The sequence below is a fragment of the Esox lucius genome, chromosome 7 (genome assembly GCF_011004845.1).
Source record: "Esox lucius isolate fEsoLuc1 chromosome 7, fEsoLuc1.pri, whole genome shotgun sequence".
Taxonomy (NCBI): Eukaryota; Metazoa; Chordata; class Actinopteri; order Esociformes; family Esocidae; genus Esox; species Esox lucius.
Genome location: NC_047575.1, coordinates 23248593 through 23262959, shown reverse-complemented (window position 1 = coordinate 23262959; position 14367 = coordinate 23248593). Strand labels below are relative to the sequence as shown.

The window sequence follows — 14367 nt, the reverse complement described above, 5'->3', positions numbered from 1 at the left end:
ATAGCAGTGTGTTAATCCCAGGAGAGGTTTAAAACTCAAATCCATTTAAATAATGTGCTCTACTTATTCATCAAACACTATAAGGGTGGGACGGTTCAATTCCCAAGAGGGAGTGTACCTGAACAACCAGCCACTGTGTAGAGTATAAAGAAAAGGTAGCCTAGAGTAAAGGAACATAATAGAACTGCAATAGAAGAGGGAAGATTGAGTAATGGCAGCAAATTATCTTCTATAGAGGATCACTTGGCAACACACACACACCCCTCCCCCCCCAAAGCCTCCGATTATACAAAAGTTTAGTGGAGCCCCACAAACATGAGCTGTAAAAACAGGGCAATTACAAGGATCATCTGCGGTCGGCTCAGGAGGACTCCAGACTCGGGTTACAGCTCCATAGGAGGACTCCAGACTCAGGTTAGAACTCCTTAGGAGGACTCCAGACTCGGGTTACAGCTCCATAGGAGGACTCCAGACTCAGGTTAGAACTCCTTAGGAGGACTCCAGACTCGGGTTACAGCTCCTAAAGAGTCCCAGCCCTGCAAGCATCAATGTCAAGGATGGCGTGTTGGTTTAGGAGAGTGATGAGAAATTTAAGTGGTCTGAGGAATGAGCCAACAGCCTGGGAAGTCAAGTATGTCAAGTACCCCATCCCCCGCATCCACCTGGCTGGCCTGCGATCCCCCCTGAGGGCAGTTCCCATGGCTGCTGCCAAGTTGAGAATGCTCTGTGGGGTCTGGGGAAAAAGGTATGCAGCACAGATAAGACTAAAGCCAGGCGCAGATAGAGACATGCCCATTCTGTCTGGCATTGAGAATGCCCAATATTCTTTCACTCATTGCACACATAACATTTGTTTTTCTACCCTTGAGGGGATGTAAAACCCAGAAATCCCCTAACCTTAGTAACCTAACATTTATGCCAAAACCTAACCTAGCATTAATGCCTAACCATAAACATAACCTGTAATGCCTAAATCTCGGTGTAACTTTAATTCTAACACTAAGCCCAATTGTACTTTTCCCTTAAACCTAACCACTAAGCCGAAAATCTAATTTTTCCTAGTTGGGACCTGCTGAATAAAACTTTCCACAATCAAAATCTTTATGCAGGCTTTATTCTCCATCCATGTAGAGACCCAACCTTGAGTGAGAAATCCATGTTCACTGTTTCTTAGCCCTAAACCTTTTCCTTGTGCACACACCCACCCACACACACACCCACACCCACACACCCACACACTGACAAAGTTGTTTATTAGAGAATATAGCTTATGGACATATGTAAAAATAACAGCTGAAGTAGCTAGACAGGAATGGAAAATACAAATGGCATTCCACAGATAATGTCAATATTCAATTCTAACAATTCTACGTGCACATGCAAAGTAGACATTTTTACTATTAAAAATATAGATCCATATAACAAAACCTGAAGAGCATAATTACATCTAATAATTTGTATTTACTGTTGTTGAAGTGAAAAATAGGAAAATGATGCAGACTGCTGTTGATGCTCCATGGGTGATTTTGTTATGTTTTCCTTTACATTTTATAGTATATGTTTTTACTGGAAAAGGGTCTTAATGAATGAACTAATGGTTTGACTACATATAGTGTACATATTTACATTAAACTGATCCTTAACTGACAAGTTGCCAAAGTATGTAAAGAAAGATTGCAGGGCATTAAGAGGTCCAAAGCATCAAATAATAATAACAACATCTAGCAATGAATCATAGTCTGACATAATAATAATGACAATCATTATAATACTCAATTAATTAAAATACTATGTACAAAAACAATCCCAACGGCTGGTCTCTTTAGCTCAGTCACCATCACATCCATTGGGAAAGAAGAGATCTTTGAAAGTGTTCAATTCCAGGTCAGTTCTATACAATCCAATGTTATCATGACTCCGGGAGCTGAGGGACACATTCCACCAGTGGACAATCGTTACACTCACGTTCTGTCAGTTTCAAGATCACAACCTTTCTCTGCAGGTGCGTGACCAGTGAGCTTGGCTCACAATCCTGGAGCTTTGGGCAGTCCGCCGTTGCTAACTGCAATGTGTCCAGGGGGATGGAGTCCTGTGGTACTTCTTGTGGTACTTCCTGTGGTAGCGCTGTGGAGTCATGTGGTATCCCCAATGTATGCAGGGAGATGGAGTCCTGGGGTACTTCCTGTGATAGCTCCACCCCCTGTGCCAGCAGCATGTTGGTTATATCTGTGTAGCCTCCCCTTACAGAGAGGTGCAATGGAGTGAGGCCCTGGTGATCTGACAGACTGCCACCCTCAGGACAGTTCAACAGAAGCTCTTTGAATACCTCACAGTGCCCCCCTTCTGCCGCCAGGTGGCAGGGGGTACGTAGGTTCTGATTGGTGCAGTAAGGGTCTGCCCCTTCTTCAATCAGCATCTTCACTGTTGCCAGGTGGCCCTGTTGGGCAGCAAGGTGGAGGGCGGAGAGGCCCTGGGCGGTGCGGGCGTGGATGTCCGCACCATGCTTGACCAGGAGGCGGGAAGTGCTGGTGTGGCCCGTCTCAGCCGCCACATGCAGGGGGGTCTGGAGGCCCATAGAGGTCACATGGACGTCTGCCCGCAATTCAATCAGGATCCTGGCCACCCTGTACTGTCCCCTCTGGGAGGCCAGGTGGAGCGGTGTGCGACCATCAGTGGTCTGCCCATCTACGTCTGCCCCAGCCTGTTTCACCAGGAGCTTGACGATGCCCAGGTGTCCCTGCCAGGCAGCCAGGTGAAGTGGCGTCCAGTCGTCCCTGCCCCTCACGTGGATGTCTGCCCCGCGGCTCAGCAGCACCCTGACCACGTTCTCATGGCCGTGCTGGCAGGCGATGTGGGCAGGCGTGCGGCCCTGGGCGTCTGTCTCGTTGATGGAGGCGCCTCGGTCCAGCAGCAGGCGGGCGATGGCCTCGTCTCCGTTCTGAGCGGCACAGTGCAAGGCGGTGTATTGGTCCTCATCCCGGGCGTTGGCGTTGGTGCTCCGGCGGCCCAGCAGCAGCTCAGCCAGGCCCTTCTGGTGCTTCTCTGTGGCCAGGTGGAGAGGCGTTGAGCCACGAGCGTTGGCCAGGTTGGTGTTGGCGTGGCTGAGGAGCAGGAACTTGACCGCCTCCTCGTTGCCCTGCGTGACCGCGTGGTGGAGCAGGCTGCAGCCCCCGTCCAATAGGAGGTCCACGTCTTGAGGCTGCAGGATCTTCATCAGCTTGGACATGTCCTTGTTACGAATTGCATCACACAGCTTCTTCTTCTGCACCTCCCCAGAGTCTAAACATCAGAAAACAGTAGATTAGTCACATATTTTAGAAAACGAAATATTTTTGACCTTACTGCCATGTGAGGAAGATATAACCGGGGATGAGAGCAGATGCAATGTCTCACTGGTACGGGACCTACTATGTTATAACCAGGGGTTATTACCAAAATGGAACCTGTCATGTTATAACCAGGGTGATTACCCAAATGGAACCTGTCCATGTTATAAACCAGGGTGATTACCCAAATGGAACCTGTCATGTTATAACCAGGGTGATTACCCAAATGGGACCTGTCATGCTGTAACCTGGGCATGGTTAAGCAACTTAAAGGTCATTCTTACACCAGGGCATGTTTGTACGATGTCATTCTAATTCCAGAATTAAACAGGCACGAGGCACCCCACAATTTGATGAATGGATAGAGACAACTGCTAACATACAGTTATACTAAATAATTGTGTAAAAGTAATACAATTTTTGTGATATGCTTCAGCCGGACAGCGTACCCCCACTATTCCTTTTGCTGTGACGCCAGGATGAACCCCACTGGCTTACTTTCATCCCTGGATGTAACCATTCTGTTAGCAGCCACAGGTACTGTCAAGTCTTACCACATGTACTATATTTCTCAAAGGAAAGGGTGATGGAGTCTTGAGAGGAGAAGGCAGAATCCACAGAAGAGATCCCAGATAGTCTCTTGCTGGTGTTGTCTTTGTCCTCCGTTACACGATCAAAACTCTGAGATATCCCGGAATCCACCTGGCTCAGCAACTCTGACAGGCTGTAGTCTTTCTCTGGCAGCATGTCCGACTTCGGCCTGACCGGCTTCTTCTCTTTATTCTGTTAGAGAAGAACCTATGTTAGAAGTACATCTCCTTGGGCCCCTTGACAACCTTCAACTTGACAAGTTGTTTATAGTTTTCCTTTCACACTCAGTCTTTCTGAGTCATGGCTTTCTGCAAGCCTGCTTATGTTCATCAGTACATCATCTTCAAACATTGCACAATAACACCAGTCATTTCCATCCTTATCTACTAACCGGATGTTAAGCTCCAGTTAAGTACACCCAGTACCCAGCACCGTGGATGTGACACAGCAGTGTTCACTTAGTTAAGTAATGCTGCTGGACAACATTCTTATGCTGTGATAACATTTTTTGCCAGGATCAAACATTGACCTGACTGTATGTCTTCTCAAAACAATAACAAGTCCTAGTCAACCACAAGGAAGCACTCAGAATGTATGAGCAAATGTTCTGTAGAGCATATACCTGGTCAATTGTTAGTCCAGAACAATGGTTATTCTCAAGCTCAGTGTTTTGGATCTTGGACTCCTCTTGGGGTTTAGAACACAGCTCCTCAGCTACTGGATGTGATTTCTGGAGAGTAGGAGGGGAGAAAAAAGGGTCTGGTTGTTTGAACTGATAGCTTCCCGTGGTTTAATTTCCAACTTCTCAGAGAGCTGTGTGTTTAGTAAATTGAGGATTCTGCGGTAACTTTAATTGGGCCCTTATTGCAATTGCTGAAGCACAAGCACCCATTCATTAGAACCACTGGGGTCCCTGCTCACCCTGGAAGTTGGGTCGAGCATCTGGTGAAGGGCCCAGCAACACTGCATGAGGCTCAGGAACCCAGCGCAGGCTGGGACGACTCCGGGGAACGACACTGAGGTCAGGACGCCCACCTCTCACCACTTTCACCATGATCTGCAAGATGTTGTTCTCGCCTGGCGAATGGAAGACAGAAACCAAACAGTCACACACAGGACAACGCGTAACACACATTGAAAACATTCACTTGGTCTCATCAATTCATCCATCTACTGTTTATTAGCCAAGCCAGCCTGCTTGGGTTGGCTCCCACGTCAGTGCTAGAAAAATGGCTTTGACTTCCTTCTGGTCATGGGCTCTTGTTATCGGCTGCTGGGACCAGCCAACTAGGCCAGTCAATGATTAAAAGTCAACAGGCAGAGAAGTTAACCTCAGATCACTCGGTCTGATATTGTAGTTTTTGCCCCATTCCCTTCAACAGAAGTAGAAGGAATGTGGGAGGAGGACATTTTGTAGGCATTCATTATAATGCAGACACGGGCATCCATGCCAATGTTGTAGCTGTCCTGATCAAATGCTTCCAACAATGCCCAATTGCTGTAGCTCAAAAGGTACTTGATATGCTTGGGAAAAACACCTGCCTGCCTGCCTGCCTGCCTGCCTGCCTGCCTGCCTGCCTGCAGGTAAACATTCAACAGCATTGTCAATATGTACACTGTGGCTTAATGATCGTTACTTTCATTGAATAAGATGCCGGCCAAACCTGGGTACTCATGTCACTAGAATTAAATATAATAAACAGGCTTAGTTCGGTTCAAAAACCTGGCCATTTGAGTGATAGAAAGACAAGGAATGAATCGTATGAGACAAACCTTAAAGGACTACGATGTCTCTGAAAAATGTAAAGGAAAACCAAATAAGTTACACACAAATCCAAATTTCCACAGCATGTCTCACCTTGGTAAGGTTTCTTCTGTGTGAGAATTCCCCAGATTACTATGGAAAAGCTATAACACAAAGCGGAAAACCACAGTTCAACATTAAGTCATTATCAGAAATGACAAATTATTCTCCAGGCATTACTTTTATTACTGATTCATTTAAATACATTCTATGTTATTGAAATAACATTTTAAAACAAACAATGCAGGAGTGAAGTAAAAACAAAATCTAATAAAAACAATGACTAAAACTGACTAAACGCTTAACAGATGATGTTCTACTCTGACAGTCAAGGTCAGAGAGCTGGAAAGAATAGCAATGCACCTGTAGACATCATGCTTGGTGTCTGACACCCTGTCTTTCTCGAGGATGCTCTCCGGCGGCAGGTAGGCAATGGTGCCACAGAACCCATCATGGCTGATTTCATCAGCTCTGGATAAGCCATTCCAACGAGCCAGACCAAAATCAGATATCTGAATGGTTTGATGGGAGTTAGAGAAAATAACATCTTGTTAGGAATAAAAAGCTAAATCTGATATGTGACGGGACAGACAGCACATATCAAGTCAACGTAAAAGAACATTCCGGAACTTTTGAGACCCATTTTTGTTAAGGCTTTGGTGGTGGAGGCAAAGCACCCTCAGGCTCGGACACATCCTGATGCCTCTGCCATCATCGTGACTCTGGCGGCATACAGTACGATGAGGGCTCGGCCGCCAGCCTACGGGTGAAGTTAGTCATAGGTCGCCTTACCTCTCGTGCCAGGAGTTCAGGCCCTGTTTTCCTGTGAGTTACATGCGTGGGTGAGAGGCCGATCGCATTCAGACAGTGTTGGCAGACTTCAGAACTCAGCCTGTATAGACAGGCCCAGGCTACGTGTTTACATCAAGGCACTAAAACAGACCAAGTGGCGGAAGGTTCCCACCCATTTCTTCAAAACCTCCACCTCTGATTAGTCACCCAACCATTAGATGGTAAATTTAGGGTAACATTGGACTTGCCTAACATTTGATAGTGTGTTGATTTTATTTTCATGCCAATTAAATTGTCTATATTAATTTGGCAGAAAAGACTCGGGCGTTTACTACCCTGCCTCTTAAGACCATGACTCAGCATAACACACCATGACATAATCCTGTGGCTACGTGTTCTGCCGATCTGCTCAACTGGTAGCAGTGGTAACATTAAGGGAAGCAGTGGCGCTTGGTTCAGTTTGTCCAGTTTACCAGACAGGTAGATTAAGAACCGCTGCACTGTCTATTTGCAGTGTGCAATGTTTGTTTGGGAACAATGGTCTGAAAGGTGCAAGCTCCACCCACAGCGCGCACCCGTGTCAACACGTGCACACATTAGCAGTCGTGTCTCACCTTGACGTGGTAGTGTGCGTCCAGTAGGATGTTAGCAGGTTTGAGGTCCAGGTGTAGGAGGGGCGGGCTCATGCAGTGCAGGAAGTTCATGCCCACTGCCGTCTCGTGGATTATTCTGAAGCGCAGTTGCCATGGCAGCGGCTCAGCAGCCAGCAGGGTCTCCAGGGAGCCCGTCTCCATGTACTCCATCACCAGGCCCTGATGGTCGCCGCAGATCCCATACACTGGCAGGATGTAGCGAAACTTAGCCGCCTCCATCTTCTTAGCCTCTTCCAGCAGCTCTGCTCGTTCCCTACAGAGTGTATATACCTCCGTGTGAACTTACTTAATAGGCTTCAACACATCACATAGTGCACAAACTGACTGTTAGGTTGTCTTTTATGACTGAACAGATGAGATTATTTCTGTCTAGCTGCCCTAGTGTCCCATCTGTCAACATCCAACAACCCATTCTTGAATTGTTTTAACTGTTAATGCTGTACTTGTTCCAATTGATTTCAATCCACCTTTTCACAACACTGTGTGATTTAAAATGTACATTATAGAAAATATGTAACAAAGTTACAAAAATCCATTTGAACTTTTGTTGGTGACTTTTCCACATACTCCATAATATTTTTATTCCAAATCAAATTTGACTATCAGTCCTCTTCTGCCATGGACAACTGCAGTATACAGTTAATAAAAATATGTCTGTAGGGCTCCAACTGTTTGAGGCAAAAATGTAGGAAACACAACCTTCATGGTCGCAAAGTGACAAAGTAACACTTTCATTGTCACAAAGTGACACTTTCATTTCTCTATTGTTTTTGTTTGTTTTGTTTCTTTGTCCAGTCTTTCCTGTTCATGCTTTAAAATGTAAAAAAAAGACTCCCATGCATTTAAAAAAAATTATAATCTGTCAGTGGTGCCACAAAAAAATAAATGGCTCAGTTAGACATAGTAGTTTCTGGAAAACCTCAATGTAGTGTATTCACTTATGAAGTAGGATGCACACTGGCTCCGGAGTCCATCTGGGGAGGGCTAAGTAATGTTACTTTAAATAGCACTAACATGACAGCAAACTTGGATCTAAGATTTAGGAAATTCTCTTCAAAATAAACGTTATAATGTTTTGTTACCATCTATTGAGGATGTTATGTATATGTTTCTCAGTGCAGATTCTAAGCACCATAGCAGTAAAGGCCAATTTCACTGTTAACTCAAATAATTTTTAGCATGAAACTGCTATTTCTGCCTATGTATGTACAAAGACAAACTGAATTGCAATATGATCCATAAGAAAATGTACATATTTTAGCTTAGCTGCTGTAACAAATTAGCCATTATCCATCACTGTCCCAGCCTGGAATTAACATTATAACCATTGTCAAAATGTATAAATTGAAAATGCGTTCTGAGACACAAAACTGCATTGCGAACAAACTCTAAAAACATTTCAAACTAAGACTAGTAGAGTTGTTTACCTCAAATATGAATCTATGTCAAAGTTTCCCTTGAAGGGCAAAGTATCATTTGCAATCCCTTTTATCATTGACACAAAATTCAACTTCTAATGATTAATGTTTGTTTTGCAGGGTTAACCTGTCTCCCTGACAGTGCAATGAATCAGTGAGCCCGTACACACAAGATACATTTATGGGACAGAGATTCTCCGGGTATATGCAGCCAGGCCTTAATGGCATTCCTCAGTGAGAACGGTTCTAGCCCTTTGTGAATAAACACAACCAACCTTTTGTTCTTTGTGTTCTAGTTGCTCAACTTTTGCACAATTGCCTGTTACCTTTATCAGTCAGGCTAGACTAGCAGACTCAAACAGAGACGTCTAGCCTATCATCGTCAACCACAGCAGACACATCTCACAACACATTCACGAAAAAGACATGCGGGCCAAATGTGCGAAAGAAAAGTCTGCATTTAAAAATTCAGACCAATTAGGATTTTTTTTTCGCTCATCTGAGGACTTCTGAAAAAGATTGTATGTCATTGGGCAAATGCCCAAGTAGAAAAAACAAAACTGACCCTGTGTTGATTGACAACATTTAGCCAATTTCTCTTTGTTTATCAGCTCCATTTTGGACCACAAGGCATTTGCCCAGTGTGGTCATCTCACAATAAAGCAGTTAATATCATACTTTAATATATTTTTTTCTTTAGAAAGAAAGTATGTTTCTCATTTGTCAGATGCAATCTTTGATAAAGCAAAATAGTGGTGTCAGGTTGTTGTTGGATTATCATATGTTAGTCCATGTCGGTCTGATGTGTGATTACCGTGTGTTAGTCCATGCCGGTCTAATGTGGGATTACGGTGGGTTAGCCCATGTTGGTCTGATGTGGGATTACTGTGGGTTAGCCCATGTTGGTCTGATGTGGGATTACTGTGGGTTAGCCCATGTTGGTCTGATTTGGGATTACTGTGGGTTAGCCCATGTTGGTCTGATGTGGGATTACTGTGGGTTAGCCCATGTTGGTCTGATGTGGGATTACTGTGGGTTAGCCCATGTTGGTCTGATGTGGGATTACTGTGGGTTAGCCCATGTTGGTCTGATGTGGGGATTACTGTGGGTTAGCCCATGTTGGTCTGATGTGGGATTACTGTGGGTTAGCCCATGTTGGTCTGATGTGGGATTACTGTGGGTTAGCCCATGTTGGTCTGATGTGGGATTACTGTGGGTTAGCCCATGTTGGTCTGATGTGGGATTACTGTGGGTTAGCCCATGTCGGTCTGATGTGGGATTACTGTGGGTTAGCCCATGTCGGTGTAATGTGGGATTACCACGTGTTAGTCCATGTTGGTTTGATGTGGGATTACTATGGGTTAGCCTGTGCCCACTGAATTCCCACATAGGGCCTTTTTTCATATTGTGAATAGTGTGTGTGTGTGTGTGTGTACTTAAATTACATTTGACCAACTCTCTCTTTGCTGTTGCCAAAAGCAAAAATATATTTTTTGTTTAGTGGTTAGTTTTAGGTTTAGAAATAGGTTATGGGAAAAGAGGATATTAACTGGGAATATTGAGTAGTCCAAAGGTTGTCAATTGTCAATTCAACATGCTGATGAAGGTCTAAATAAGAAAACAGGCTTAATTAATTATAGTTTACTCTATACATCCCTAGAGCAGCCATTGCTTTGTGTTTGGAGGGGTAAATTAATGTAATTCAAATTCAATAATACTGTAAACATGCTTATCAAATAAATCTGACAACAAGAAAAATCTGTGCAAATGTTTGGATTCAGGTTAAGGGGATGACTCTCATCCACTAATTCACTGGCTTCACCCTGAGCACACTTTTAAGTTGAGGAGACCAGCAAAACTGGTTCTGCCACTTCTTTTAACTTTAACTGAAGGCTGTGTTGAGGGGAAACAAGGCCCGATGAGACAAAGCTGGCTTTGAGTGAGAAGATTGTGGACACGGTGCAGGCAGGAAAAATACAGTTTATGTGTAAAAGCTGTAAAAATCCAGCTTTCGTTTAGGTTCAGAGGGTGACTTGAGTCTAGCTACTAGGAATTACAGGATGTCAATGCTTGCCATTGTCGAAGCTAACTAACTTCCCCCTGGACTTTATTTGTTTTAGAAGCTTAACAGGGTAGAGAAGTGAGACCTGAGATCAGTAATATTGGGAAGTAACACATTCTAATAACATTGGAGTTTTAAGGTGTTGCCTCCTCCAAATGATTAAACAGGTTGTAAACAGCAGGAAGAACAGTCCTTGGTCTGTGGATATATTGCCACAAGTAAAATTAAGTGTAGTGCAACCCGATCCACCAATTGTTTTTGAAGCTGTAAAAGCTCTCAAATGACAGTCAAAATGATTGAAGTGCACCACATTGTAACCCACTTGAATTCATTGTTTGCAATGGCTCAACACCTCAATTTGACCCAAAAAAGGTACTACTAATCACTACTGCAGGTGAATATAAAGTCACCATTTAGTAAATAACACTTTTTTTGCCAAAGGATTGAAATTATATTGCACATATTCTTAAGTTTAGCTAATTTGTTGTAAATCATTCAAATGTTCAGTATACTTCATTTTGAAATCAAGTGTGTACTACATCCAAGATGGTGGTTTGGAATCCTCCGTTAACGTTATTTTGGCTAAGTGGCGTTGATGAGTCAAAACCCTGTTATATGTTGATATGTACTGCATGTCATCAAAACCACTCACTATAATTTAATTGCTAAGTGAGGTATGGCTGTGATTTTACTGATAGATTATGCACTTATAAACAACATACTATATATAAAACCCAAAGTGGGTGTCTTAAAAAATAGTTTGTTTATTTCCAGAAGTCCCTGATAAGAAGAGGGTAGGTTGGAGGAAAGAATGATGACCTGCTGTTCTGCTGAATGGGACAACTGACATAGCTTCCTTCTGCTAATGACATTAGTCATTCACTCTGCAGGGCAAAGAAGTGTTGAATTAGAGGAGGCAGCATGCTAGCATAATTCTGAAATAATTGACCGTGCCGCTAGCTTACGAGTGGCTGTAAAACCGAATGGGCACTGGAAATGGGCCAGCCTTGGCTAGAGGACGTGACGCACCGTGAGCAGGGATTTGGTGCTTGCACAGAGGTCAGCAAGTGATTGCGCGTGTCCTCACACTTTGTCACCCGCACAATTTCCTGATTGGAAGAGCAGTGTGGGGGGGGAAAACAGCCACTCCTTTGAACACCTTGCAATGAGACTTGGAAGTATCACTCAATAAACTGACATTGGGGAAGGGAGAAAATGAGTAAAAAAAAAAAAAAAAAGGTTATGACAAGTTCCTACATAAACGGGATATTATAGATGTCTGATAAAATGCTGACAACTAACAACTAGTTAGTATAAAACAGTGGATTAAATATCTTTACGATTAGGTTATCTGTGTCAGTTGTACATAAAATCCAACTAAAATTCCCTTTGATTTTATCCCAACCCTTCTGGAAGAAAAACAGGCTGGAGAGAGGGTTGCCACACTGGGTTATGGGGAGGAATTGTAGCAATTTGCGTTGCCTGATTGCAGCAACTTCTTGCAGGCTCAGGAGAGCTGAAATCCATCTTGCCTGATTCTGATACTGCTTGAATCTGACTCTCATTACACTGCTTGCTGAAAGGAAGAAAATATGCATTCTCTATTGTTCATTTTCATAGCGCTCTTCCAGACACTTTCACCATATCTAACTTCACTTATCAAGGTTAGAACAAGATTACAGCACAAAAACACATGACCTGGCAGCAGGGCCGTCGCCGGAAATCTTGGGCCCCCTGAAAAGACGTATACCCGGGGCCCCTTCACCATAGACCACACTGACATTATTACAATCATGGCCCTGCCACGCCATGGGCCCCGTGAATCGTGGCCAGCTTTCCCCGTGTTAGCTACAGCCCTGCTGGTTACTACTCGTTATGCTTAAGTAGCTTCTGAACTAGGTAAAACCGCCTTTCATTTTTATGCCTCACAGAAATAGAACAAGCTGGGAAAAAAAGTTCAGTTTGGAATGTCTTGTCTTTAAGCTAATTTAAAGTATTGCTGACAATAAAAATGTGTCTGCATTTGAAGTGTTGCCATGTTTTGTGTGCAATACTATATATATATATATTTTTTTTTTTTTTTTTTGGGGGGGGGCTACAATTACAAAAGGGAACTTGTTCTCAAGCATAAAAAATTATAGAATCAGCTAATAGGGTCTTCTGAAGGAAGGGACAAGCAGGTATGTAAAGGAGATGTGTAAAGGAGCCCCTCCCGAGGCGTCTTGCTTGTTTAATGGAGCCAGATAGCTGGCTGTTTGATTGGGCTCATTTGGTGTATTTTTGTTGCTGGACCACAAAATCCAGCCTTAGGGCATTGAAGTGGTGAGGCCCTTAAATTTCCCCAAAGGGGGTGGAAGGATCTTCTTTGCCACAGGACAACAGAACACGACTGGCCATCAAATAGAAAAAGATCAAACATTTACCAACGAGTCAGTCAAACAATCACAGGTGTATTGCTCAAGTTTATTTTGTCACCATTGTGACAGAAGACTGGAGTGACTGCCCAGTGTTCACCTAAAAACATTTACATAATAGAAATGTGCTACTAATCACATACCCACAATGTGATGAGTCCGCGCAGCTGAATGAACATGTCTGATTTCCAGTTTACGTCCCAGTAGAGGTACACTCCTAACACCCTCAGGGAACTATTGCACAGATATTTACTCTGAAGCCCACTGGAGATAAGAAACGGATATCGTAGCCTAGCCTCAAATACTTCAAATCACATTGGCATACCCAGAAAATATCAATCCCAGATTACAAAATGTTCCCACTCACTTGTCATCTACTTGAAGGCAGGGAGGGCACTTGATAGCCAGCCATGTTTTCCACTGTACATGCCGGACCTTGTATACTTGTCCAAAGCCTCCCGAGCCGATCTTCTCCCAGCTCTCAAACTCAGAGGAATCAAAGGTTCTCAGCAGCCCCATATTTCCATGGAAAGGGTTGGGAACATCCATATCCATCATGAGGAAGAGGCGTAAGTAATGTAGAATTCCCCAAGTCGTTATGTTTTGCCCTTTCTAACAGACATTCAGAAAAACTAAACATACACACACCTGCATACTGAGAGATCCTTTCCTTGTTTTCAGCCTCTTGCCTCACTCAGTCTGGCCCCTCCTTCTCTTCAGGTGAAAGGGGGAAGAGCCTGAATTTATGACATCATTTCCTGGGTCGGGCAAGATAGACCGATAACAGCCTTTCTATGCAGCACTTCAATACTGAACAGTTTATAAATTAATCCAAGCCCCTCAGTACCAAGTCTCTCATATTTCTCATATGCCCAGAAAAAATAGGCATGATCTTTTGTATGAGATGGAATATCACCCGAAACGTTTGTCCCCCTGAGAACATTACCACTGCCAAATTCCTTGGCAATAACCTGAGGAGACACAGGAAATGTACTTCAACAATGGTTTGTTATGTGATAGTGCCCAGATGGCACTGGCTTGGAATGTGTGGATTTGCCTGGGAAGAATACTAGTCTATTCATATGAGGTATACTACTAGTATAGATGTATCCAAACGAACAAGCCTTGTCCTATACCTGCCTAATTCTTTCCCCCACACATGCCTGGGATTTAGTTGCTCGGTTGTCATACATATCAATAAACATGAACAATAACTGTAAGCAGAGAAGACTCAGAAGGATCAAATTTTTACGGCTCATGCCATGAATACAGAAATGGGATTAACGGAAGAAGGTTAGACAAATTTG

The 14367-nt window shown here is 43.6% G+C and overlaps 1 protein-coding gene across 1 annotated transcript; it reads right to left on the bottom strand.

Annotated features, from left to right (window-relative positions):
* Positions 1–1236: 1236 nt before the first annotated feature.
* LOC105011005 (receptor-interacting serine-threonine kinase 4) lies at positions 1237–13764 on the bottom strand. Its single transcript, XM_010870729.3, is given in 11 exon segments — positions 1237–3279; positions 3881–4109; positions 4540–4632; positions 4634–4647; positions 4839–4868; positions 4871–4911; positions 4913–4994; positions 5776–5825; positions 6085–6233; positions 7128–7419; positions 13428–13764. Coding segments are annotated over 11 exon segments (2541 nt in total). The 5' UTR covers positions 13619–13764; the 3' UTR covers positions 1237–1909.
* Positions 13765–14367: the final 603 nt, after the last annotated feature.